Source organism: Aspergillus oryzae, chromosome 8, assembly GCF_000184455.2.
Source record: "Aspergillus oryzae RIB40 DNA, chromosome 8".
Classification (NCBI taxonomy): domain Eukaryota; kingdom Fungi; phylum Ascomycota; class Eurotiomycetes; order Eurotiales; family Aspergillaceae; genus Aspergillus; species Aspergillus oryzae.
In genome coordinates, this window is record NC_036442.1 from 1,057,982 (window position 1) to 1,085,290 (window position 27,309).

The following is a 27,309-nucleotide window of genomic DNA, read 5'->3' on the forward strand; positions in this document are numbered from 1 at the left end:
GAAAAAGGGTATTCGCGTCTATCAGGGGTAGTGTAAGCCTGATGACACAGTGTGGCAAGGCATGCGCAAGCACAGGGGCCCTGCCACGGAGACCAAAAATAAGAATAATCAATGTTGTGTTCCTATGGAACACTTTCAGAGATTAAACTGAAAAGAACAGATACTACACTTGATCTAAGCCAAAAGGCAAAGAGAGCTGGAAAAGAAAAGAAAAAAAATTCTAAAGAGCGGGGGGTCGACGCTGTATTTAAAGGACTGCCCTGGTGGTCCGTGCGGAGCTAGTGGTAAGCGACCTAATTTCAACCAATCATACGTCAGACAACTGTGCTGCGATAGGCTTACCGGTTCGGGACATCACACTTGGTTGCCCAGTGCCAGTGAGGATGAAACACCACCTTAATCCCAGTATCCTAGGGAAGCAAACTTAAGGCTTACCGTCCAGTCTGTTCATCAGGTATCTTATGTCACTCGGTGAAAATATGCTATTACCGCAATCAAGCCAGAGCGGGGAGTGTTCAACCTTTACATGTGTCGTGTCTGATACTACGGCTACGATCGCAAAGATCATTGTTTTGTCAACGGGTTTACTCTTTCGATTGGACCGACACGCCCACTTCAAGAAGTAAGAAAAATGGCGACGACCAACTTCTCGGAATCATGTTTAAACGCGAAGACCTTGAAGCTCTCCTTGACGCTAAGCGGAACAAGCAGTCAACTAGTGCTTCATCTAGTGAAGGTTTAGAGCTTCTGAAACTACGCTTTTCCAGTGTTGGGATACTGCATTACGGATAACACGTATGTAGGTGGTCTTGTTGTCTCCATAGTTCACAGACTAAGTTCTTATATGTGTTCTCTGTATCTAAGTAGTTGTACTAAACATGTTGTTATATGCCAGCCTGAGTGGGTTTCTCTAGGCTTTCACTAAAGAAAAGTACGTGTCGGACAAAATTCTTATGGCTTAAGGGCAATTAATTCATTGATGATTCAGTCTTCAATTTCCTTGCAACAATATGACCAAGTGAGAAGTGACTGTGCAGTATCTGGAGCAAACTCTATGGTCATACCCGTCCGTCCCCAAGCACAGTACTTCAGATGACCTATAGTTCACAACTTCTAATGACTCAGACAATCATCAACCATCCAAAGCAGAGAGGCTACTTCTTCGTGAGAGTCCAGCATTTTCCACCAATGATACCCAAGCGGAAGTTCTCGAACAAGCTCTGTACGCTTACGTACATTATCGCACCAAGAAATCTTTGCTTCAGTGTAGGAGAGCTCAGCTCGAAACTAAAATGAAGTGATCGAGGCCGTCCGATGTGCATACAGCCCCATGCCGAGGATTTCCGCGGCTCCGACATCAATCAAATTCGAGTCATATTGACAAAGTACCAAAAGCGGGAAGCCGGGGCTTAAGCCAATATAAGCCCTATAGATCAACAGGAGTGAAACGATACCTTGCTTAGTCTCCACCTGATTTGCAAACGGCCCGGTTGCCATCGGGGTTCTTATGAACTTCTAGACTTTTCTACTCCTCTGTTCGTTCTAGACTGTAAACCCTTGATCAACAGAAATGACATGCATCTAAAAACTTTATTTTCAGCCATGCACGTCTTGGTATGTTCACTCTCTTTCGATAACCATATATTGAGGATCCAATTTTATGACCATTTCATTAGCTCCCAACGTATCCCACGGTTACCTAATATCAATAATCGTATAATTCGTAGAGCTTCTGGCCCTTGTACCTCGAAAAGTTAATATACAAACGAACAAAAAAAGCCTTAGCCGGTTCTACCCGCAATTCGAGACCTCTTCAAGGATCAGGGTACCTACATACACCATTTCCAAAAGGATCATGGTACAGACAAGGATATGCATCCGCCACCTGCAGTGTTACTGTGATATCATAACATAAGAGGTATGTATGAATCGCCCACAGACAAGCCGTTTTGTGCTTTTCTCAGTTGGTACTAGACTCCTGCCAAGGAATAATGCAAATCATAACCATTTATTCAAGCCATAAGGTAAAGCCTAGAACGACGTCACTTGTAGAGAAAACTCTGTTATAGTGCTCTGTACTCCCTGAACCAGGGTCAACATGCAAGAATCAACGCACTGAGTCCCTTAGGTATGACAGTCTCTACGCACGTTCGCTGACGCTTCGGTCTCATTGATTCCCAACAGCATCGCCGTTAGAATTTATGTAATTGTCACCCGAGCTTCCAAATCACCCCATGCATAACAATCTATACTGCTTGTGGCAAACCACATATCCAACATTCCATCTCGTAAAGCTATACTACTCTCAGTTTGAATGAGGCATCAGATGCGATGCAAAGAAACATGCCATTGCATTTCCATTCTCGCCAAGTAATTCTAGGCCCCTTGCATACCATGCTGATGGAGGAATCTGCCACAGCAGCGATATCGTTTATCGCCACCGGCTCTGACAGAATATGCTGACTTCGTATTCCGTTGGTTGGTATGTTTCTCGGTTTTATTGACGATCGATTAAGTATTGGTCAATGCTGTAATCACAGACACCTATCGGATTATCCAGGGTAGTAAAAACGTTTTGGCTCCACTAGGCGCCATAAATAACGCACGGCCCGAAGCCACAGGTATGATCACTAGCAATCCCTGGTGTGTTCAGGTCTTCTTGTCAGGGGTACATAGTTACTATTTCTAAAACTTTCGGGTTTGATCCACCCGGATACGATCCGGAGAGCAAGGGATAGTCTGACCATCACAGTCCAATTGTCAACTCCGGGGTATAAGTATTCGGACAATTCATCTTGTGTTTAGGGATAATCCATCAACAACATTCTCTCATCTACATACGGAAACATTCTTCGCACTATCATCTCTGTTTCTCTTTCTAAACATTTCTTTGTTCTATACATCCGCCAAAATGCTTCGTGTCTCTGCTATCTTCATGGCCTGCCTCCTTCTGGCTACCGCTGCCCCCACCGCTCCTGAGAAGAGCAACGCTTGTCTCTCCATGTGTCTGCAGGAGAGACCTGCTTGTGCTAGTGATGAAGTATGTTATTCTGTCACTTCTCTCGTTGTGTTATTGCTGACCCCGTTCTAGCGTCCAACTGGCTCTGAGGTATATCTCTTTCACTCATAGATAAGAGTATCAATAACAATGAGTGTCTAGGGCTGCTGGGGTTGCTGCCAGAAAATCGAAGCAGTAGCTGCACCTGTCCAGCGCGCGTCATGTCTCTCCATGTGTCAACAGGAGAAGCCTAATTGTGCTAGCGATGAGGTGAGTCGTTATATGTTATCTTTCTAGAATAGCATCACTAACTGACCTTGGTTAGAAACCCGCTGGCTCTGAGGTATGTCTCTTTTATTTGACATGAGCAAGTGTAACTATATTAACGGCGTTCGCTTAGGGATGCTGGGGCTGCTGCCAGAAAATCGAGCCAGTCGTCCCTGTCAAGAAGGAGATGTGTCTCTCCATGTGTTTGCAAGAGAAGCCTACTTGTGCCAGTGATGAAGTAAGTTACTCTTTTAAAAGCTTTTGGTGATCGCAATGACTGACTTTGTCCTAGCACCCAACTGGCTCTGAGGTATGCCTTTTTACTTGTTCTAGGTAAGGATAATTATATTAACAAGTCATCGTTAGGGCTGCTGGGGCTGCTGCCAAAAGAACTGAACAACAAGCATCTAAAGACTGATCATGGGATCGTCACATCAAAAGTATTAATTCTCTGTCTAAATTTGTTCAAAAGCAAAAGCAAAAAATGCCTATCTCCAATTTTTATCTCTTAGTTGGCGGATGTCCACTGTGCATTGCAATGTGGACACCGTTCCATGTACGTACTAATGATAAGTCACTCTTTTATATATGTGTGGATGCTATAATACGAGTCATTCGTCTGTCTCTATTCTAGACATTATAACCCTATGATACTAATAGTGATCTTTCGGTGATCATATGAGAATCCCAATGCGCCAGTTTGCCGGCTGCTACGCGGTCTAGCAGCCGGTCCCATCCATCTAAGATAGCATCCTCGTTTCCTCGAGGAATAGCTTGTTTCAGATGAAGAGATCGTGGTGATAGGTCAATGGATCGATTGGATAGGGAGGCGAAACCTGAGGCAAGGGAGCCTTCTGCTCTATTTGAAGGTTTTTTAGTCAAGTATGTGATGGTTGCCATACTTCGACATCGACCCTCAGTTCTTGAGGATCGCACGACTATTGTGGTGTTTCTCGACTGGCACAGGGTGGTCATATTATCGTATGGCTCTTACATACATGGCAAGGGTCTCGCGTAGCGATGTAGAATAGGTGGATGCTTTATGCTCCGGCCAATGCTAGATTCGTTAAGTATGGAGATATATAAATATGAGAACAATAGTTCTATTCATCAGTCAACGCCTAATGAGCTCTAGGGTAAAGAAGAATAACCAGCATGACACAGTAAAATGACACAGTCAGCTATGACATTCCTTGGTTGCGAAATCTTGTCTCTGCTGTCTGATGAATTTCTTTCATTCCAAGAGGATCCTAGGTACGTATCGTGAAGCCGTTTGCCAAGTGGGCGAAGTGTGGGAATCAAACTAGACGTACCAATTTTGGAACTAGGCTTCAATTGTGGATTTCTTTTTGCAACAATTGGTCCCATAACTCAGTTGGTTAGAGTGCTGAGCTAATAACTCAGAAGTCGAGAGTTCGAGCCTCCCTGGGACCACATATCTTTTTTTACTCCTCTTCCATTATTCCTATACACCTTTGCGCGCATTGTGTGTAACTTGCTTGCAAATATAACCAGAACCTACTGTATATTGGCCCACAGGCACGCCATAAACTATATCCTCGACATGAGAGGACGGAACATATACCTCTCTCAAGACACAAGCATTTCTTGTCTATTTCCAAAAGATGCATAAGTCCGAGGATGCCTTGCCCTGTCCGGTCAGGAAGTACAAATATAATATATATGTGTGCACCAGAACGAAGAATAATCAACATTGAATGACATAGCTAAGCGGCTCAGGTGCCCTGGCCCCTACGGGCCTACAGATCTACAATAACCTTTGGGCTTGATTGAAGCTTATTTTAACTATATGCCATGTATACCCTGCCCCGTACTGTGTAATCGTTCTAGAACACAGTTAACTGTCTAAGAAGACGGCTACTGCGTCCAATCCCGTACCCGAGCCTCGGTATCGACGCGAACGAGATCATGCAATTCGGCTTGCCGAAGTACAAGCCGAGTCGACGGAGAGTGGACCCAAGCGGGCTGCAGGATCACCCAAGTGGAGCGACCACCCGATGTATACAGCTCTCTAAGCCAATGGTGTTGCAATTCGTCATCTTCTCTTCTATTTTATGATCTGTAGTTGTTATCATCTCACAGATTTTGATCTCATGGTGTCAGCCAACGGTATTGCGTATATAATCCTTTCATTTTCGATCCTTGTCTATTTCTCTTACTTTTTCTCACCACACAGTATGCGCAATAGCATAGCTATATCCACACAGGCCCCTTGGAATGGCTTCCGAAGACTGTATCCACGAAGCCCCCCAGCCCCAGGGAATACCGTATTGGCGCCTACTCACCGACCAAGGCGTCGTCACCTCCGAAATAATCGACTACCCTTACAAGGGTTCCGGCACAGATGATGACCCCTACATCGTGGAATGGATCCCCAATGATCCCCGCAATCCGATGTTGCTTAACAAGTCCCTGAAATGGGCTTACACTATCACCGTTGCATTTGCCACGTTCGGTGTTTCGCTTTCCTCCTCCGCCTATGCAGGCGGCATCCAAGAAGTCATCAAGCACTTCGGAATCGGCGAGGAAGTGGCCACGCTCGGCGTGTCACTGTTCGTCCTGGGCTTTGCAGTTGGCCCGTTAGTATGGGCGCCTCTGAGTGAACTGATCGGTCGCCAGATCGTTTTCTTCGTCTCATATGGCGCTCTTGCATTCTTCTGTGCCGGCGCCGCCGGTGCACAAAATAGCTGGACGTTGATCATCCTGCGCTTCTTCGCTGGCTCATTCGGATCCTCACCGTTAACAAACGCCGGAGGCGTCATCGCCGATATCTTCCCAGCAGAAGAACGAGGTCTAGCAACAAGTCTATTCGCCGGCGCGCCGTTCCTAGGTACGTACACCACCACACACCATCTTCAACCCCAACTAACAAAAAGAAACAAAAAGGTCCAACCCTAGGCCCCGTAATAGGCGGCTTCCTCGGTGAAAACGCCGGCTGGCGCTGGGTACAAGGCTTCCTCGCAACCTTCACCGGCCTAATCTGGATCGTGGAATCGCTCCTGGTGCCCGAAACCTACGCACCACTACTCCTCCGCAAACGCGCCGCCCGCCTCACAACCCTAACCGGCAAAGTCCACCGAAGCAAACTCGAGCTCGAACGCGGTAAAGTAACCATGACAAGCGCTTTCGGCGCCGCCCTTCTCCGCCCCTGGATCCTCCTCTTCGCCGAACCCATCGTCCTCCTTCTCTCAACCTACATGGCCATCATCTACGGCACCCTCTACATGCTCTTCGACGCCTTCCCAATCGTCTTCCAACAGCTCCGCGGCTGGTCCGAAGGCGTCGGTTCTCTCCCCTTCCTCGGCGTCATGATCGGCATGATGCTCGCCGTCGCTCTAAACATGTACGACAACAAACGCTACGTCGCAATCCACAAAGCCCACCACGGCTTCGCGCCCCCCGAAGCCCGTCTCCCCCCCACCATGCTCGGTAGCATCGCCATCCCCATCGGCCTCTTCTGGTTCGCCTGGACTAACGCACCCCCCGTCCACTGGATAGTCAGTATCATCGCCGCCGCCCCCTTCGGCTTCGGTATGGTTCTTGTCTTCCTCAATATCATGTCCTATCTTATCGATGCATATACTATCTACGCTGCTAGCGTGCTGGCCGCAAACTCAATTATCAGATCCTGTTTCGGTGCCGGATTCCCCCTCTTCACGACTTACATGTATCGCAATCTGGGCGTCCATTGGGCTTCCTGCATTCCTGCTTTTCTGGCTCTTGCTTGTGTGCCTTTTCCCTTTGTTTTTTATAAGTATGGGGCTGTTATACGGAGGAAGTGTAAATATGCCGCCGAGGCGGATGATTTTATGAGGAGGTTGGCGGAGAAGACGGTCTCTCTGGGGGAGGAGGAGAAGGCTGTTGATGAGGAGGTTAGGGTCCAGGCTGAGGGGAGGGGGAGTGCTGATGGAGGACAGGATTTGGGGAGGTTGGAGTCTGGGGGTAGGAGCTCGCTGTCGACTATGCGTGACGGGAATGCGGGTTATGAGGCTAATCCGTATGATATCGATCGTGTTAATACGAGGAATTCGGCCATCTCGAGACGGTCCAGGTCCAGGTCTAGGTCTGCTAAGGGGAGGAAGAGGGGGTTTTTGGGGCTTTGATGCGGGTTTAAGGGGTTGATTAGTATGTAATGTTTAAAAATAGGTAATCAATATTTTAAGATGAAGAGGGTTACTGTCTGTTGGTGGGCTTTTGCGTGTGGTTATGGTGAAGTGGTCTTCACTGTGATATTGGTCTTATGCGATTATCTATGTACAAGCTCGATGGAATGTTTCGTGGAAAGAAGAAAAATAAGTTTGTCTCGGTTGACCCCAGTTTGAGTATTTACACTCAACCAAGGTTTAATACTTAAAATGTATAGACAAAAGAGCCAGTTGCTCAGCAAGCATGAAATGAAGAATAAAAGTTGGGAAGATTAACTTCACTAAGAAGCTAAGGGATCCCCAAATCTCGTCACTCCATATAGGAGATGGTCGCAAGTAATAATACAAGCACACTAGTATACAGGGACCTTGAAGGCTGGGAACTCGTAGGTCCAGCTGTCAATCGACTTCTCGTCGTTGACACAGTCGAAGCTGGAGTTGCCGCGCCAGAGAGGACGCTTGGGCCACTGGCAGAGCATCTGGGTCTCGCCGGCGTAGGTACCCGAAGAAACAGTGGCATTGAGACGGGACGGCTTGTTGCCGTTCTCGACCCAGTCGATCATAATCTCCATGTTGTTCTCAGGGTAAGGTCCGGGCTGGAGAGAGTTGGTTCCGCAGTGGGCGGCACCGGGGATTAGGTAGAACTGGTACCAGTCCTCGAGAGCCTCCAGGGCCTCCTCTTCCGTCTTGTCGCCGTACATGACGGAACGAACCGCCTGCCAGTAGTGGACCGAGGAGGCAGCGGGGATACTGGGGTCAGATTCACCGTGGTAGTGCAGCAGCTTTCCGCCGGACGATTGGAAGGGAGTCAGATCGGGAAGGGTGGTCTGAAGGCTGTCCATGTAGCGCACCATACCAGTGTTCATCCAGTCGACCAGGGTGTCGTAGGTCACGTTGTTCAGATCCGAAAGGTTGTCGAGGTTCAGGAGCTGAATGAACTTGGTGACGTACTCACCACCGGTCGACGGGATGTTGAGCTCCCACTTGCCAGTGTCAGAGTTGTACTCGGTCTCAGCATCGCTCAGCTCAGAGGCAATCTGCCAGGAGAGGTACGCGCGCTCGCCCTTGCTGTTGTGGAGACCATCGTAGATGGCCTGGGCGACAGCTACACCACGTGCGGTGACCGTGCCGTTCTGGGCGGGCTGGTAGCTGGTGGTGCTGCCCTCGGCCTGACGCTTGACATTGCTGCGCTTGCCATTGCTGAAGCCGAAACCAAGCGAAGTGCTAGTTCCCGCAGCACAGTAGTAAGGCTCACCGATGATAGAGGTCAAATTGAAGTTAAGCTTGCAAAGATCCGTCCGGGACACAACACCGTCGGTTCTTCCATCAAGCGGGTCGCAAGCAGCAATGGTGGCGTTCACGATCTTCTTCAACTCACATGGAGGCGGGTAGTAGTCCAGAGTTTGCTCCACTTCGGACGAGAACACATGGTGAACCTGTTGCTGAGCGAAACGGAAAGCCGGGGCACCAGTAATCGCACCGTCATACTCCTCACCCCAGCGCTGGACTTGACTCATACCCTCACGTCCTCCATCGGAGCAACCCTCGTAGTAGGTGTAGACCTTGCTGTCGCTGGACTGGCCATAAAAGCCCTTGGTGATGTACTTTCCGATCCGGGTCATCTCTCCCAGTGCCTGGTATGCGAACATGTATGTGGCGTCCCAGTTAATGGTTCCGTTTCCGTAGAGGACTACCTCGTCGTAGCTGTTATCGAATGCGTCGTATCCAGCATCGGTGGCACCTCCCACAGCGCCATAGGCGAGACCTCCGGTAGCATCGCTAGAGAGGGAAAAGCCACCACCACCAGCAACGTAGAAACGGTTCTCGTAGTCGGAGGGCTTGGGGAATGCGTACTTGATGACCACTTTATCACCCTTGCCGGTATGCGTGTAGGCGACAGTCACATTGCAGTAGTCATAGGTAGTGGTGCTACCCATGCCAGCCGACTGGTTGTAGAGAGGGTTGGCCGTGACGGCGGACGGAAGCATGCTGATTCCGAGCAGAGTTCCGTTGGCAGGCAATGCAGCCTTCACGTTAGACACGGTGCACACATCGGTAAAAGAAGCTGCGTTCGCTCCTGCTGCCAAAGCAGCAACGGCCATGCGCGAGTGTTGGCGCATCTTTCGAACCAAAAGAATGGCAGAGGTCAAGGAGTGTTCAAAGGATACGAAAGGAATAAACGAATGATGAGGTCGTATCTAGGAGGAGCCATAGGGAAACTATCGTCCTATTTATTGCAAGGCTAGGGCTGAGAGACCACCGTCTTCGGCATCATAAGGTTCGGGATTCGTAACAAGCTTGTGGACCAAACGGCAGATCAACGCTTTGCCATCCTTAATTCTACTCAGGCTGTCGTCACCGGGTTGCGTGGCAAGATGCCAAGTCAAAAGGTCTTCCTCGAGGCTCGACCCGCGGAGTTGATACTAGTAGTAGTAGTAGTCTCCGGTCGTCCGACGATGAATTTTTGTTATCTGATGTTCCGGTTCGGCTGAGATCCGGCCTTATCTGATCTCTCCATGCAGCCCTGACCCTTGCGCGTGCAAAGCTATCCATGATCGAGCCACCATGTCAGCAACATTCAAGGGAGATACAATGACCGAGATTTGGCTCTCTCTTGGCACTCATCTTGTCTGACGCGGTCTTTCTTGAGTATTTTGGCACGTTTTCTTGCTCTATTGCATCCGCTAAGAGGAAACGGGTAACTATTCCCGAGCCCTCGGAGTTAACAATCAAAGATAAGATGCTGAAGAATTTGGTCTCCAATCACCTCCAGTTCCAATCGTTGATCAGGGGCAAATTGCATCAAACGTTACCTAACGTGTTGTGTTTAATTTTTTATCTCCGAGCATCAGGTACCATCAGCCTCAACATCGTAGCATTGTATACCTACAACAAGAAGACCTATACCAAGGCGGAAAATGCTGAGCGGCTCCCAAATACGTTTACAGAACAGGGCAACCGATTATGGACTGTTAACGAAGGTCGATCAACATTTGAACAACGAACGATAGGGACAATTGACGAGTACCAAACATTATACTCAGAGTTACGGAAGAGTATATACCCGGCTCCCCCTGACAAGACTTCAAGGCAGTGGAGGCTGAGCCAATTTTACAATTTTCTAGTGTAATGCGTCCTAGATGGGCATAGAGAATTTTCACACAAAGGCAAAACCTTCGTGGCTGCCTAGACTCATTTAATTGAAACGGTTATTGTCATAATTATATCGTCATCATGGTCATATGCGGCTCTAGACATCGAGTCTAGACTGTACAGATTCATTTCTTTAAAAATCAGCCGGCTCAGGTAGCTTCTCCGGCGTCTCACGGAAAGTGTTGGTGATCAGACCCCGGAAGCTGGGAGACCAGTCGACGCGAGGAGTGAGAATGTCCAGGTTCCAGAGCTCAGCCACATATTTGAGAATAGAGGTGTGGGTGAATTCGTTAGGCTGGTCAGCCGGGCTATTCTGAACCACGCCTTTGCCCACCCATGGAGACATCAGAACGGTAGGTACTCTGATACCCAAACGGTCGAAATGGAAGGTAGCCTCTTGGCCGTCCTTGGCCGTTTCGGTATACGTCAGGTTATCGCCAGCCGGCACATTCTCAGGAGGAGACACATGGTCGGCAAAACCACCGTGCTCATCAAATGTCAGGATGAACAGCGTCTCGTTCCACTGCGGGGAAGAGCGCAACGCCTCGTAGATGCTCTTAATGAAGCCCTCGCCCATGTTGATTGGAGAAGGGGGGTGGAAGGACATATACGAACAGCATTCTGGGTTAATCCAGGTAAATTGAGGCAGCGTACCGGCCTTAGCATCATTGAAAAACTGGTCAATAGACTTCACGTTGGTGGTACCCTTGCCGCTCTTGGCAGTCCACTGGTAGAACAAAGAATCTGGAAGAAAACCAGTGGTGTTGGAATAGTTGATCCAGCTAATGCCGGCGGCCGAGAGCTGTTCGAAGATAGACACCTGAGGCAAGTTGGAGATATCGAAGTCGTGGTCATTTTGACCGTGACCGTGCGAGGTGCCCGAAGTCAGATACGCACGGTTGGGGTTGGTCGGCCCCGGAACCGCTGCGAACCAGCGGTCAAAGAGCACAAAGTTCTCGGCCATGGCATTGAAAACCGGCACGTGGTCCGGCGTGTAGTAGTTAATGACCTCGGCAGCGCGACTCAAATCGGAGCCGAGCCCGTAAGAGACAATCTGCTCTGTTACGAAGCCCTGCATGCCAGGCATGTCATTCTTCGCGTTGGGGTGATAGGTGCTATACACCTGCTGGTTACCACCGGTAATGCTGTGGTCCGGATCATCGGGGGCCACATTCTTCGCGATCGGTTTGGCGCAAACCTTCTCTGAGAATGGATCTGAAGCGTTTGATGGGTTGCAGTACTCGCGGTTGACCAACCCATCAATTTTGGCGTTGTATGTCAAGCCACCAGCAAACACGTCAAAACTCAGGTTCTCCTCGACCAATACCACCTATAGTGTTACTTAGTACTGAAGGTCGGGAAGGCTAACCATTCAGTAAATGACAGCAAGCGAAACATACCACGTTCTTAATCGGAGTGTCCTTGATAGGGTTTACCGGCTTGCCGTACGAAGGGCTTGAGGAACGGGCATGGGGAAGGCCGTTGATACCCAGCGCCAGGGAGAAGAACGCGAGCAAGGAAATGATGCTCATGATGAACAGCAGCACCGTGATAAGAGTCGTGCGCAGCCAGGGACGACGTGGTGTTTCTGGTGACCATGTCCCCGCCTTTATATGAGCAAGTCCATCCTCCTGTATAACCCGATCAGGCCTGAGGATCGGCTGCAATTCGGGCTTTGATGGGCCACGTGGGGCCGAAGGTGGTTGCCATTGCATGATGGAATGCAGTGGTGCTATCAGTTAGCTTCCTTGCAGAAGTCGACGAGGGTTGAATGTGAGTTTGTATCACACAGTAGTTACTAGTTAGTAGTAGGTGTAGTTTGCCGTGGGGTCGACAATCGATAAGGACCCTTTTGCAGGTGGGGCAAGCCTCAGGCCCAAAGGCTCCATTGGTGGTCGGCATGCGGTCTCATGGTTGGAGGAGGTCAGTGGATTGGCTGGGGAAAGACTCGGCATCACGGCAACTCCATACCGCAAGGGGCTTAACTCTTCCCCTCTCATTCGGTCTAGAGTCAACAGACTTGCAAGCCCTAATCCGCCATCGTTCCAATTATTGATTCCTCTCAGGCATGTGCCATGCAAGGCATCAGGTTCCCGTGTCGATCCCCTGATGACAATCAAACTCTCCAACTTTTGAGTCTGTGATCGGAATGAATGACCTCGCTTGGGAACGGTCGGATTGGAGTCCTGGATATCCTCCGACAGGTCTGCAATCCGTGCGTCATTTTTGCAGACCTCGGATAGATATGTGACGAACTGGAACGTTGCTCTTCTGCTGGTTCCTTTTTTACTCTACCGGCTAGTTACATTCAGTTTCCCGTCTCTAGGAGAATTTGCTGGCCATCGACGGAAACTTTATCATTTGACCCCCTCAGGTGTTGACTTTTCTCCAAATACTTGTGAAGCTTAACCATGAGGACTAAGCACTGAAACCGCATATGCCGTAAAGGATCGGACCAGAAGATTAGCGGTGAGTGATCAGTCATGGCAAAGTATATTCCCTCCAATATAGCCCTGGATGCATGCCAGACACAATTTTCCCTCTCTAAATGGCCCGAAATGGAACTTATGGTCCAAGGACCCTAATACCATCATGGGGCTGGGGCCTCTCCGTCATGCGCGCAGATTCCAGAAACGATACAACGAGATCAGACAACCTTTTGAAATTATACTTCACTGTATTAGTGACTTTCACTAAAATAGTGTCCATGTCACTTGTGACCAACTCCTTCGTCTGGCAGTTGTGGTCCGATAGTACTCCGTACTCATCTACGAGATGCCCAAGTGTTACCTATCACGTAACATATCCTAGATGGGCAAATCCATGTCCATGCGGGCCATATCGGGAACCGTAGTGCCGAGAGATCCCTGCGGGCTATGAGCCATTTTTGATACCGTCCAACACGGCAGCTCATGTCGGCTTGAGACATACAGGAATATGGCGACACATATGGCATGGATACCCCTACTTGTCTTGCTGGATACCGAAAATATCTCGAAAGTAGAATATTTACATTTTAATGCCCTTCTAAGTCAGGTCGAGTATAAATCCAGAGAACCCGCCTTCCTGGTCCAACAAATGCATACATACATCAACAGCTGCCCGAGGGGTATATGATAAAAACTAAATAAAGACGCCATGCAAGGAAATCTGACACAAAATGAGCAAGGGAAAGTAGGGGAAGCTACTATGCTGTAGCAACTGGACGGTAGCCTGCGCATGAAGATCTTGCGGCGTTCTGGCAACGGGGGATCAACACTCCCCGCACAAAGTCTGGAGTCAAATCACATTGACCGTCTCACTGGAGTTTAGAAGGCGAAGCGATCTATGCCAATCACAAACCCAATTATCACGTCAGTTGATCCGGTCCTTTTGCTCTAGTCCCCCAACCAGTCGCTTCACTCCGGCCCATTCCTCGGCTGGCACATCTTCAGGAGTACCACTAAGACCCTTCCCTACCTCAAATACGGTGACAACCCCATCTAATCCACCTGTGGCAATCCGCCTTCCTTCGCGTTCCTCCCAGGCCACCTTGTTGAGACTACTCGTCAAAATGCCACCACGGCCCTTGGACGGCGTGGTCCGCACAACTGGTACTTCCGTATCCGTGTAGAGGTCCCAAATTTCGAGGTTTCCAGCACCGTCGACAAGGGAGAAAACTCCAGGGCGGTGGGGAGACCACCGGGCATCATAGACAACGTCTTCACGGTTAATGTCCAGAATCGGAGATACAACCTGTGTCGCCGCGATGGCCGAGGTGGCCGGTGCTGTGGTTGCTGGTGGCCGAACACGCCATAGCTTCACGCTCCAATCCAAACTAGAGCTTAGCATCAGGTCTCCCAGATCAACGGGGCCCCGTGCCGGGTGGAAGGCAGTAGACATGATAGGGGCCGCATGGCCACGATACGCGAGGCGGTGGTCGGTTCCGGCCTTAGCACCGGCTCGGTCGTAGCGATGGCAGGGGTAAATCCCGCCTTCTTCTGTACCAACGATAAAGAATGTCGGATCGGATTGTGGGAATGACATGGTCGTGGGGGCGAGGTCTTCGGTTTTAGATGGCGGGGGAGTAGAAAGTTCGAGATATTCTTGAGGTTGAGACAGCATATCAACAGTCCAGCCACAAACTACGCCATCCGTAGACGCAGTAAGTATATTATGAGCATTTTGTGTGCCGATGATTGAGATGCTATAAACTGGATGAGTGTGCCCAGAACCAGTCAGAGGCGTCTTCTGTACCGGTGCACCACCACCTGCGCGCGATGACCGAGTATCCCAAAGCAGGACCTGCCCGGAATATGAACCGCCGACGATAAGATTAGGGTGGAATGGGGAGAACTTGGCCGCCAAGATATCGGATGTAGAATGGAACACATACTCGGGGCGGGATTGCAGGTGTTGGTTCCAAATCTGAACCAGGCCGTCCGGTTCATGGGGAGCAGATGGGTTTTTGGTGTATGCAGCTAAAACAAGCTCTGGGAACTATATGTGACGAGTCAGCGATGCATAACAAGGTAAAAAATAATTTCGATGGTGACAGACCTTTGGAGAAAAGCTCACGTCGCTGATCATGCGCTTCTTGCTCCATCGTTCGTCCCAAAACTGGCAAACCTCTCTGATGCCTCTCCTTTTCTTTCCATGTTCGTCATCTTCCTCCACGTCGCCATCAAGTCCACCAAGCTCATAATCCGCTAGTACGTCATATTCCTCATCGAGAGCACGCTCAATAACCTTTGCGGAACGTTCGACGAAGTCCAGGAAATCCTCGGAAGAAGTCACAGCCTTCAGTTCGTCATCATCCAGTGTGCGCAATGGATACCGCAGTTTTGAAGAGTCATCCTCGGCGTCATGTTCTGCCTTCTGTTGCGTAGCTAGCAATTCCTCCTCGATTTCTGCGCGGAGCTTCTTCCGGATCTCTTCGTCGCGCTCGCGCTCCTTCTTGCTTAGGCGTTTACCTGTGCCTGTAGGATCCTGCCCATCTTCGTCATCGGATTCTACCGATAAAGTACCTTGTGGTTGTTTGGAGTCATCCGTCTGGACTCCTTTGCTGTATGTAACAATTTCGGGTTTTGGTTCAGGGGCTGGTGCTGTAGGATATGGCTCTGCACCGACAGTTTGGACGGCGATCGAGTGCGAAACTGGTCGCGCAGCAGGGATAAAAGCCTCGGCATGGTCTCCGCTCACTTGGCTAGCGCTAATCACTGAATTCGGCCTGCTCCCTTTGCGTGAGGGGCCATCTGCGTGGCTTATGGACGCCGACCCGGGACGGTCCACCAGACGTGAGATCAGGTCATCGAGCTCCGCTCTGCTATCGGCACGGCTAGGAACTGGGGACACAACCTATAATTGGTGGGGGGAGTTAAAAAGACATGGCTCTCCTGTAAAATATTGGTAGTGTTGAAGAATGTCCCCTACCTCGGAAGCATCACCGCTGTTGGCCCGACTCTGTGAGAACTCCTGCTGGCGCAACTCTCTTTGTCGTTTTAGTTCGGCAAGTTTCGCTCTTTTGGCGAGAATCTCTGCCTTTCGCTGCTGCATGGCTGATGACATGGTGAATTGAGACAGCCGATGGGCTGACGTACCATCCAAACCAAACCAGTTCGGGTACTATAAGTTTATGATTATTTACTCCCGTCTCAAGGTATGTTATGCGCGTTAGTTGGACTTCCCCGTCCCGCGCCCAGAGTCCGGGTCGGCGGATGACATAAGCACAGGCCCCCGACGGTCCGGAAAAACTCGCGACAGGAACTTCGCCTTGAACAAGCTTCTGAGTATCCTATCGATTGCCAGCCATTGCCAATTGATACCCTCCAAACGGTCGCTCGGAATCCGGCCTTGTTACCCTGTGTTTATTTGTCCTTTTTTGAATTCCGCTCCGGAGACCAGGATCTTAAAGATGGCTACCGCACAAGGTGTCAACGTGAGTGTCCGCAAGGGCCCCGTTCTGATAATGGACCCTGGGCAACTGACAGCATCATACCCGCATTACAGGTCCTTCGCTACTCGGCTCTCGTAGCCGGTCTCTTCTACGGTGCCTACCACCAATCCTCAATCACCGCCAGCGCGAAGCGTGCCGAAGCCGACCGTGAATACGCCCGCCAGGAACGCCTGATTCAGCAGGCCAAGGCCGAATGGAAGAAGAAGACAGCACCCAAGGACACACAGAACAACGGAAGTATGTTGCCAGCTTTCTAAGCCCTGAATGAGATACGGCCCCTTCGATCTATCCCACGAAGGTAATGCTATACTTGACCCGGCGCTAACGGTTGCCTGCAGTCATCACGGATCCCGAGGACAGCCGGTTCGACCTTGAGGCCTACCTGAAGATGAAGGCCGGGGAGAACTAGAGAAATTGGGAGGTACAAAGCGGAAGGATGAGTGACAGCTGTTCTGGTACAACGGTCGTGCCCCCTAGGGTACAATAAAGGTTGTTCGGGTAACCCCCGATTATGTATTATTGTTTGGTCTAATTTCCCAGAGTCGTGTCATTGCGAGCGAAAGGAATGATTTTTCTTTTACGTTACTAGAGATCCTCTCCGAGTCATTGTACATATTCTGGGCTGTCGTGCGTCTGTACACTACAGTTGGACCAGAAGAGCAAGAGATTCTGTTGTTCGCTTTGGTGTCATTGCTGATCCCTTGTACTGTGTGCGCCCTTGGGTGGGGTGATACTCTTATCATTGCTCATCAGACGTTTCCGCCATTCAACGGACCTGGAGGTCTATTGTTGCGTAGCCATCTCAGCTCTTCGTTCAACCAGTCGGATCTCCCGGGTTTCTAATGCGATATTGTGTCCGAATTGTCCACCTCTAGCCCCCGTGCTTCCCAATCAACGCCATAATTTGACTCACTTCATCGTATAACCGAGTGTCCTTTTCTGGTGCGGTGGGGATTGGTTTAGGGTGTAATAGTCTTGTGCTTTCATCCCATACCCACCCAACTGCAGTGAATTTCTGTATCACTGCGGGGTCGCCCTGTTCTGCTGCAGCAGTATCGAGACCGAGATAGTTTGCAGCTGTTGCAGGCCGTATCGCTTCGTAGGCATGGCTGACTTCTTTCAATGTTTTCTCTTGAAAATATGCTGGGAAAATAGTCAGCAAGTCACAGCGACAGAAACAAAGGGGAAGTGTTTCTCTTACTCTCGTAGCTTTCTACCGCCGGACGCAGGAAATCTGGCCAGGGTAGCTCTCTTAAGATTTTGTAGATTGACTCATAGTTCCTCTGCCAAACAGCCCGTAAGAGAGTCAGACAATTCTGGAGCGACGGATCATTTTGAGACAGCTCTTGTGGCATTCGTTGAGTCATCGCGCGAGCTTCATATCTGTTCAACGCCAGGATGTTACCATTGGTTGTATAACCAGGAGCCTTCTCTGCAGGCTTTGGGCGTGGGTAGAACTCACATTTGATCTGTCAGAAGATGCGCAAAGAAAAAGGTCGAGTAGAATAGACTGAGGAGCTCCGATACATTGCTATCAGATGTTGACATTAAATAAGCCTCGCCCTCGTACTCCACCAAAATATTGTAGAGCTCGGTTGGTGAACGACTAGATTTGAGCACTACGGAAAGTTGTTCCTTGGAGAGTGGAGGTAAATCCATCTTGGTTAATAAATGTATAAATGAAAGTGGATTATTCGCAGAGACGGTAAGACAAGAGAAAGACGTATGCAAAGACCAAGGGCAGCACGCTGAAGCTAATCTCAGTAGTATCGATAGTGACGGTTGATTGATATCAAAGGCGGTGCGGTGTGGGGGCGCGGAGAGTTCAATGTGACGCGGTATTGTATGTATGAAACGTGCCTGGTGCCAAGCCTCGGAAGTGACCACCTTGCGAAGCTGTCTCCATTCGATCAACGAAACATCCAACTACTCCTCTCTTCAGCTCCAGGGCAGGACGAGGGCCAACTCTCTTTTGCTTTCCCCATTGATTTTTCTTTTTACATTCTTCTCTGGCCGTTATGGCCGAAACACCTGTTGATGCCTTGTTGAAAGGCAACACCGGCAGGAATACGCGCGGCCTGCTGCGCATTATCATTCTAGTTACAATCGCCGCCGCTGCAGTGTCGAGTCGACTGTTCAGTGTGATTCGTATGTCATTCGACAGATAATCTATTTGTAATTACTCATTGAGTCAATTGGCACTGACTTGTTATGCGCTAGGTTTTGAAAGCATTATCCATGAATGTACGTTCAGCACCAACCAACCTATACTCCGACAAGTTGCCCACGGCCCCCGACTTCGATCAATATGCAATACTATTGTCTCTCTTCGTTAAGAGCTCCGGAATCCACTGACTTCATACCCTACAGTCGATCCTTGGTTTAATTTTCGCGCAACAAAATACTTGGTACAACATGGCTTCGAAAGCTTCTGGGACTGGTTTGATGACCGTAAGTGATTATTCGACAGGCGATACCAACTATATCGAACAGCCAAGCGGCGACAACCATCTGCTTATGGTACTAACTGGCTAATTCTATACAGGAACATGGCACCCTCTGGGCCGTGTCACGGGTGGCACGTTATACCCAGGTCTCATGGTGACCAGCGGCGTGATCTACCACATCCTCCGATTCCTAACCATTCCCGTCGACATTCGCAACATTTGTGTCTTGCTCGCACCGGCATTTTCTGGTCTCACGGCATTTGCGATGTATCTGCTGACCTGCGAGATGTCCATCTCACCTTCCGCTGGTCTCCTTGCTGCCGCCTTCATGGGTATTACCCCGGGATACATCTCTCGATCTGTTGCGGGTAGCTATGATAACGAAGCCATTGCAATCTTCCTTCTTGTATTCACCTTCTTCTTGTGGATCAAGGCTGTCAAAAATGGTTCGATCATGTGGGGAGCGCTGACCGCTCTCTTCTACGGTTACATGGTGTCGGCTTGGGGTGGTTATGTCTTTATCACCAATCTGATTCCCTTGCATGTCTTTGTGCTTCTCTGTATGGGAAGATATAGCTCCCGTCTGTACATCAGTTACACCACCTGGTATGCGCTGGGAACTTTGGCAAGCATGCAGATTCCATTCGTCGGCTTCCTCCCCATTCGGAACAGTGACCATATGTCTGCCTTGGGTAAGCGCGTTCTCAGTTAGTCAACAGGAGACATACTAACGACTACCTAGGTGTATTTGGTCTGATTCAACTCGTGGCATTTGCTGACTTTGTCCGCGGCTTCATCCCCGGTAAACAGTTCCAGAGACTTCTCACTGCCATGGTTATCATCGTCTTCGGTGTTGCCTTTGCCGGACTTGTTCTTTTGACCGTGTCCGGAGTAATTGCCCCGTGGAGCGGTCGCTTTTACTCCCTGTGGGATACTGGCTACGCCAAAATCCATATCCCTATCATTGCATCGGTGTCGGAGCACCAGCCGACTGCTTGGCCAGCTTTCTTCTTTGACTTGAACCTCCTCATTTGGCTCTTCCCCGCCGGAGTCTACATGTGCTTCCGTGATCTCAAGGACGAGCACGTCTTCGTCATTATCTACGCCGTCCTGGCAAGCTACTTCGCCGGTGTCATGGTTCGTCTCATGCTGACATTGACCCCGATTGTCTGCGTGGCGGCTGCGCTGGCGTTGTCGACCATCATTGATACGTATGTGTTTGCATCTCGTGGGCCGAGTCCTCAGAGCAAGGCCCAAGATGAGACATCCGCAGAAGGTCTTCGTTCCACAAGGAACCCGGTTGTTGGAATTTCCTCTTATATTTCCAAGGCCGTTGTGACATCCTCTGTCGTCATTTATCTGCTCCTGTTCGTTGCGCACTGCACTTGGGTCACATCCAATGCCTACTCTTCCCCTTCGGTTGTTCTGGCTAGTCGGATGCCGGATGGCAGCCAATTCATCATCGACGACTACCGTGAAGCCTACTACTGGCTTCGCCAGAACACCCCCGATAACGCCAAGATCATGTCCTGGTGGGATTATGGATACCAGATTGGTGGTATGGCGGATCGCCCCACTCTTGTTGACAACAACACCTGGAATAACACCCACATCGCCACTGTTGGAAAGGCGATGAGCTCTCGCGAGGAGGTTAGCTATCCTATCCTCCGCCAGCATGATGTTGATTATGTGCTGGTAGTGTTCGGCGGTTTGTTGGGTTACTCTGGTGATGACATCAATAAGTTTCTCTGGATGGTTAGAATTGCCGAAGGCATCTGGCCCGATGAGGTCAAGGAGCGGGACTACTTCACGGCACGGGGCGAATACCGTGTTGATGATGAGGCTACCCCCGCGATGCGCAACAGCTTAATGTAAGGCCGCCCAAATCTTGCAAACGATACATTCTAGAGCATGTGCTAATGATACCCGGCAGGTACAAAATGTCCTACTACAACTATAACGCTCTCTTCCAGCAGGGTCAAGCCATGGACCGCGTCCGAGGCTCTCGACTGCCCGCTGAAGGGCCACAGCTTTCCACCCTCGAAGAAGCGTTTACCAGCGAGAACTGGATCATCCGTATCTACAAGGTCAAGGACCTTGACAACTTGGGCCGTGACCATAACAGCGCCACAGCCTTTGAGCGGGGCCACAAGCGGAAGCGCGCTACCAAGAGGAAAGGACCCCGTGTTCTGCGAACCGAGTAAAGGTGGAGTCTGTGATTCCGCCCATCTTTGGTTTGTGGCCTCGTAAGGGACAGGTGGATCCTTCTCTCTGTTTAGCATGTTTCTCAATTCCATGTTTTTGTATCTGAACACCGTTTCAAAGCGACAATGTAGACGATTAGAAAATGCATGTGATTTAAACATAAGCCACCATATTAAAATGGCTTTACGTCGTACATTATAATCAACCCCAGCCTCCGTAAATCTTGGGCTCCGATGGTACTGCTTCACGTCTGCAATCAATAAGAGGGTGGTATCTTGACTGTTCAAACAGATAATATACAGATATAAATGCTAATAAGGACAGGAATAACAACAGAATGAGCTGAGAGGTATTTTTCATGCGGGCACCCAACCGACTCGCTTCTTCACATCCCCACTGCGCAGCATTGCCGCGGCGCTGGGTCCTGCACGGCTCCCGCTCTCACCATCACTTCCAACTTCGCAGACTTCCAATAGGAAACCTACATCTCCCACCGTTCTCGCACATTGAAAAACCTCTTCCCATTCGAAGCCCACAGGCATGTAGTGCCAAGCAAAGGAAACACGATTCGCCACGTTACTCCGGTACCCGATACATTATCCGATCAATGATCGAATCGAACCATTGTCCTTGACCATTGGTGTGCAATTCTAACCCTGACCAACCGAGAGTCCGTCATAACCAAATCAAAAGCGGAAGTCACACACCAACAGGTCGAGTAAAACGCTCGATTCGCACTCATTGCTTCTGCTGGGGCTTCGCGGGCGTCTCGGGGACCTTCACATCGGAGAATTCATCCTGGCCGACTGCACGGATGGTGTAGGCGTCTTTTGTATAGTTGGTTGGTTAGTACTTAATTCCTTGGGTCTAGTATGATTCCTGGTTTGTGATTCCGGAGAGAAGATATGATCGGAGTCAAACGTACAGACGCTGATAGTGAACGCGACGAGGCCGAGTCCGGTCAAGGCATTCTTGACGAGGTAGGGACGACGGGCGCGCAGAAGAGCAGCACCAGCGCGGTAGTCTTTGCCGTAGTAGGTGGAGTTGAAGCTGGGATTCTAGGGTTAGTATGGGCTCACTTGTATTGGGGGTATTAAAGAGGGGAGTGCATTGTGTGCGTGGCGGTAAAGACGTACATTCCGGAGGCCATCTTTTGAGATCTTCCTGCGAGTATCAAGGAGAAAGAGATGTTTCTATTATTTGGGAAAATTGAGAAAGTGGTGAGGGACCGTACAGCGAGCAAGTGCGGACTGATTCGACACCGTCGGAAGATTATCGCGAGTCTTTCGATCAAAAGTCTTGGCGGTTTTGATCCGGAGTTAACGTGGACACGCGGATTTAGGACTATACTTGGGTGCATACGGCACAGTTTACTCGACAACAGCAACATCTCACCTACAACTTTAGAAGTTGCATCTCCTTCAGCTGGAAATCTTCAAATCTCCCACTCATACTATTGCCGCACAGTTATTACCCGCGGCTTTTGAACTTTACCTGTTGATGCTAGAGCCGAACATACGTATTGTTCTCTTACATACAGCTCTACTACTGACAGCAATCTTAGCAAATCATACAATTTCTTATGTCCTCCTCATGAATGAAAACTCCCTTCGAATGACGAGTCTACATTGCAAAGCATCAGCAACATCCTCTCAAAAGCCTACCTATACATAGGAGCCAGCGCCCATCCTCACTCCATTTCACATTAGCCCGGAGTATGTGTACAACGTCGACGAGGATGGCGAATTCCTAGAAGAATGCAATGAGGCGAAAGTGTAGATGGGCCGTTGTATAGACTATGTCGACGAGCAAAGCTGGCCGACATCCGAGCCACCCCCCACTTAGCACATTTGACATTCTGCTCGAAAGGGTGGAGCTGGACCGTGGATGGAGGACCGATTTCTTGACGATCCATTCTATGCACTTGTTGAACGAACTTTCTTTTCAAGATCTTGCTATAGAAATCCCCGCACCTAGTCAGTTGAAAGGAATTCGCCTGTCAACACTTATATCGGGTACCATATAAGACGGATCGAGTTATGTCTTGAGACGCCAATCGATGAAGATGTTGCGCTTCTTGTCAGCGCGATTGAAACTAAGAGGGGAAGCATGACCGAGCACGTAGTATGAAAGAGACAAAGAAACATTTTCTATACAGGCTAGCGGTTTTATATCAGTCAGAGGTACATACCCTGTGATCAATCATAACTCCAGGCAATTCGAGCTACTTTCATTGTCTACAGGCGAGAATACCATTTACTAACCAAATGCCCTGAGTCAGAGATAGACTAAAGGTGGACAGTGTCTCGCTTGCACATCATAATCTTGGTGGTTTAGTTGAGAGTCAAATGGCAATGCTTGCGAGATTAGGGGTCTTTATTACTGTGCTTAGCTTGATGTGTACGAATAGTATATAAATTTGTGCAGGGGTCAATGGCCCGGCAATACAGTACGTATTTAATTTTATCGAAGAGAAAGACTGAGGGGTATATGGGTCGAAGGAATTTCATGCAATTTTCCTTTTTTTTTTTTTTTTTTCTGAATCATATATAAATACCCCGATGCGAATCATTGTGTAAGGTATAATGAGTTGTGTTGTTGTCTTAAGGCCCTGGCATTTCTTCACTAACAAATTAAATGATCGGCCGAATTGCCGGCCCGCTGCAGGTGACTTTACTTCCCCAATCCAGTCCATCGGCGTCATCTTGAAATCTCCCGACTTCAACTTCTCTTTCAACAATCACTACATATCTACTGCAATATTCTTTCCTGTCGCTCCTCATCCCGGAATCGACCTTTTGGCTCCAGAATTGACGCCATATAACCACCGGTGACCCTGTTCCCCGGCCCGGCGGTGTCGTGGCCAGGCTGTTCGTCGCGTCTTTTAACCCGAACCGTTCTGTTCCTTTTCATGGTACTATAGATTTTATTTATCGTAGAAGATTCGCTTAACCGCCGAGACCCCTCTTTAATTGTCCCTCCGGGCCGGTTGAACAGAGCCGTCATGGCTCAGTCGACTGGTAGTCTTGTCGACCAGATCGCCCAGCTCAACGCTGCCCGAACCCTCGTTCTGGGCGATGCCGCATTCTACCCACAAATTGTGAATGGTGTTCTTCCTATAATTGGTGCGCGATCGCGATTGGAATTACGACGATGGGGTGCAGAATTCTTAGCGGAGACCTTCTCCAGCCCGGCGCTGGCTCCAGCTCAGAAGGAGCAGCTAGCTGCCATTGCTTTGCAGACACTACGAGAGACGTTGGAGTTGCCGGAAAAGGATACTGTGACTTTGAAACATATAGTGGAAGCTGCGGCCAGTTTATATCCCCTGGTGTTTAGGCATATGTAGGTGACCACTGCTCTCCCTTCTGTTTCGCCCCGGGGAGAGGTCTCGTAGAAGTGCGCAGGAAACCAATTTAAGCCGGCTCACTGGGGAATTGTGGGAACTGACACTCTTGATAATTGCAGCATCAACCACCCTGAAGACTCCAAAGTTTGGGAGAATATGACCGCTATTAAGGACGATATACTCCGGAGATGGGATACGTCCCCATTCTCGGTGAAAGTATGCTGTATCAAGTTTGTACAGCGGGTGGTTCAAGTCCAGACCCACGGTCTAACGGACCCTAGAGTACGTACAGGAAAGAAAGAAATGCCCGCTGTTCCCAAAGGAAAGACTGTTGATGATTCCCAGCGGCCGGAGCAGAATGAAACGTCCTTGGCCATTGTTCCTAGAAATCATTCCATCCTCTCCCTCCCGTACTTAGAAGCCGAGGCGTCGGGCCTACTGGATAGATTGCTGTCGGTCTTTCAGGAAGATGCAAGGTATAAATGATACCGTCTCTGAAGTCAATTGTGCCATGTCCCACTAATGGACCCGTCATCGTTAGCGACCCCCTCCTAGTGAATGCGACGTTGAACAGTCTAGCGATCCTGATTCGAACCCGACAGTCCATCGGTAACAAGATTATCAACGCGATCCTAAGCTTCGTTCCTGCAAGACAAGCACGCACCCCGGTGACGCCTGCGGTTCGTGTTGGCGTCAAGTCGATGGAGCGCACGGCTAGGGCCCTCATGATCAATATAATGAAGAGGTGAGAAGGATTGGTCGTTCCAAGTTGCGGGTCATAAGCTGATGGGCGGTCTAGAAATCCTAGCCATCCCCTAGCAAGCAAAATGCAGCAGCATATCGAGCGCTTGATGCAGTCGCGCATAGAAACCGTTGATGATAGCTCGAAGAAGCGTGGCCTACCGACCGAGCCAACAGATGGTCTGGACAATTCCAAGCGGGCAAAACTAGATGCTGAATCCCCTCCACTGATCAAGGTGTCACCGCTGCCTCCGGGCCCAGTCAGTTACTCACAGCTCTATACGTTAACTGAAGACGCTGGCCTCTCCTCTTTTGATGTGAAGCAACTACCGGTTGAGCTTCTTGTCAAGATTGTGGTTCCTGTTTTAGCTCGTGTAGACCAATCTGCCCTGCAGCAGGCCGTTGATGTAAGTTGGAGACATTTTACATTGGAGAGAAGACAAGTCCTAACCTCTAAGTAGGGTGTACGAATGCGGTATCAGACGCTCCAGAAGCAGCAAGCTGCGCAGCCTCCTCCACCGGCAACGGGTGAAGAAGAAGACGATGACTATGAGCCCGAATATCAACCCATGGACGTGCCCGAACAGGCGGCAGAGCAGGAAGACGCACTGTCGGCTGAACCGGCCGATCTTCAGCCCGACTTGGTGTCACTCGGTCCTTTTGTGCTCCCACAACCTCCCCCACTATCAGAAAATGAGGCTGCAGAGATCGGCCGAAGTGCCGTGGGAAGAGTGTTTGACATGCTTGCATCGAGCGGTGTGGCGCCAAATACTGGAAAAGGAAAGAGCCAGCAACACCTAGGTTTCTCGAGGCTGGCTGGCAGCACCTTTGATCGGGACGCCTGGGTAACACTACTCACCCGACTCGCGACGCGGGCGCCTGCTGGGTTAGAGGTAGACCACAAGAAGAACGATCAAGACCCGTCGTCGAAGAGACCGACGATATCCGATTCTATACGCGAAACATTGTATCGATATATACTCGAAGATTTCAGAGGCCGAGTAAATGTTGGAATCATGTGGTTGAACGAGGAATGGTACAATGACCGAATTCAAATGAAATTTACCGCGTCCCAACGAGGTGAGGAAGATGAGGAATCGTCGGTGCCATTGCACTACGACCAGTGGTCACTGCGGCTTCTGGACGGATTTTTGCCGTATCTGGATTCTCGGGACACCAAGATCTTTATCCGGTTCCTCAGCGAGATTCCAGAGGTAACCATTCCCATCACAAAACGGGTAGCCAGTCTCGCAAAAGATCCTGAGAGAGTGAATCTCTGCATCCAATCGTTGCTGTGCGTATTTCATCCACTGTGAGACTCCGAGAACTATATGAACTGACATCGGTTAGGTATCTGATTATGTTCCGGCCCCCGGCGCGGGAAATGTGTCTCAATGCCGTAGAGGATGTTTATCAGACATGTAAGCTACTGACACCAATCCCCATGGACGTCTCCCTGCTAACCTTTTCACCCCAGACGAGGAATCACGACCCGCCGCTGGTAAAGTCCTAGCCAGATGGCGTCCGCAGAGCACAGCTGTACAGCAAGCACAACCCGAACAACAATCTACCTTGGTGAACCGCACAGTTGAATCAGAGAACAACACTCCCGTCGCAAACGGTGCTTAGGCACCAAATCCCAACCAACGCGCGCAGACAGCAACCACAGCCACAAACATAGTCCAAACCATCAATACCTCGTCCCCCGGCATCCCTACACCCCAAGGCCTGTCAGACTGCTATTGAAAATAAACCGAAGCGAGCGAGAATTTTGACCGTACTTTTATTAGGATTGATAGATAATGTCATGTCTAGTTTGGACACAGATCCAATTCTGTCTCGTATACACAGACTATATGTTTGAACATACCTACAGCGGAAATGCAATGCATCTGCTATGGTTCCATCCGTGTACTGAATATCAGTCTAGTATAGGTTGCCTAGTTCTGTGTCGCCTTTTGCCATCTAGGAATACCATTTGTCTCGATAGATTACTTATTGAACCGTCACCAGGTCCTATTAGATTACTTGGTAGGGTTATACAGTCATGT

General features: G+C 49.6%; 8 protein-coding genes and 1 non-coding gene across 9 annotated transcripts; 5 read left to right on the top strand and 4 right to left on the bottom strand.

Moving 5' to 3' along the window:
* Positions 1–2,911: 2,911 nt before the first annotated feature.
* Positions 2,912–3,661, top strand: AO090103000076 (uncharacterized protein; the record flags this gene model as incomplete). The annotated part of the gene is made up of 4 exons (XM_023233457.1): positions 2,912–3,040; positions 3,161–3,268; positions 3,399–3,503; positions 3,632–3,661. 4 exons carry the CDS (start codon positions 2,912–2,914, stop codon positions 3,659–3,661), a joined length of 372 nt encoding a protein of 123 aa, XP_023093800.1.
* Positions 3,662–4,625: 964 nt separating this feature from the next.
* On the top strand, positions 4,626–4,699 carry AO090103t00005. Its single transcript has one exon. It is a non-coding gene; the product is annotated as a tRNA-Ile (tRNA).
* Positions 4,700–5,503: 804 nt separating this feature from the next.
* On the top strand, positions 5,504–7,389 carry AO090103000075 (MFS transporter; the record flags this gene model as incomplete). Its single annotated transcript, XM_023233458.1, has 2 exons — positions 5,504–6,116; positions 6,173–7,389. 2 exons carry the CDS (start codon positions 5,504–5,506, stop codon positions 7,387–7,389), a joined length of 1,830 nt encoding a protein of 609 aa, XP_023093799.1.
* Positions 7,390–7,784: 395 nt separating this feature from the next.
* On the bottom strand, positions 7,785–9,551 carry AO090103000074 (putative tannase; the record flags this gene model as incomplete). The annotated part of the gene is made up of 1 exon (XM_001826633.1): positions 7,785–9,551. One exon carries the CDS (start codon positions 9,549–9,551, stop codon positions 7,785–7,787), a length of 1,767 nt encoding a protein of 588 aa, XP_001826685.1.
* A 1,166-nt stretch (positions 9,552–10,717) lies between these two features.
* Positions 10,718–12,299, bottom strand: AO090103000073 (putative phosphatidylglycerol specific phospholipase; the record flags this gene model as incomplete). The annotated part of the gene is made up of 3 exons (XM_023233459.1): positions 10,718–11,205; positions 11,239–11,914; positions 11,985–12,299. 3 exons carry the CDS (start codon positions 12,297–12,299, stop codon positions 10,718–10,720), a joined length of 1,479 nt encoding a protein of 492 aa, XP_023093798.1.
* Positions 12,300–13,938: 1,639 nt separating this feature from the next.
* AO090103000072 (putative dynein intermediate chain) lies at positions 13,939–16,131 on the bottom strand (the record flags this gene model as incomplete). The annotated part of the gene is made up of 3 exons (XM_001826631.1): positions 13,939–15,063; positions 15,124–15,921; positions 15,997–16,131. The coding sequence occupies 3 exons, from the start codon at positions 16,129–16,131 to the stop codon at positions 13,939–13,941; spliced, it is 2,058 nt and encodes a 685-aa protein (XP_001826683.1).
* A 1,137-nt stretch (positions 16,132–17,268) lies between these two features.
* On the bottom strand, positions 17,269–18,178 carry AO090103000070 (CSN8/PSMD8/EIF3K family protein; the record flags this gene model as incomplete). The annotated part of the gene is made up of 4 exons (XM_023233461.1): positions 17,269–17,358; positions 17,433–17,662; positions 17,721–17,902; positions 17,982–18,178. 4 exons carry the CDS (start codon positions 18,176–18,178, stop codon positions 17,269–17,271), a joined length of 699 nt encoding a protein of 232 aa, XP_023093797.1.
* Positions 18,179–18,537: 359 nt separating this feature from the next.
* AO090103000069 (dolichyl-diphosphooligosaccharide--protein glycosyltransferase subunit STT3) lies at positions 18,538–21,170 on the top strand (the record flags this gene model as incomplete). Its single annotated transcript, XM_023233462.1, has 6 exons — positions 18,538–18,667; positions 18,740–18,763; positions 18,890–18,970; positions 19,065–19,658; positions 19,709–20,837; positions 20,900–21,170. 6 exons carry the CDS (start codon positions 18,538–18,540, stop codon positions 21,168–21,170), a joined length of 2,229 nt encoding a protein of 742 aa, XP_023093796.1.
* A 3,005-nt stretch (positions 21,171–24,175) lies between these two features.
* AO090103000067 (RNA-processing protein PTA1) lies at positions 24,176–26,887 on the top strand (the record flags this gene model as incomplete). Its single annotated transcript, XM_023233463.1, has 7 exons — positions 24,176–24,499; positions 24,566–24,973; positions 25,018–25,262; positions 25,317–25,665; positions 25,720–26,552; positions 26,609–26,679; positions 26,736–26,887. 7 exons carry the CDS (start codon positions 24,176–24,178, stop codon positions 26,885–26,887), a joined length of 2,382 nt encoding a protein of 793 aa, XP_023093795.1.
* Between the last annotated feature and the right edge of the window lie 422 nt (positions 26,888–27,309).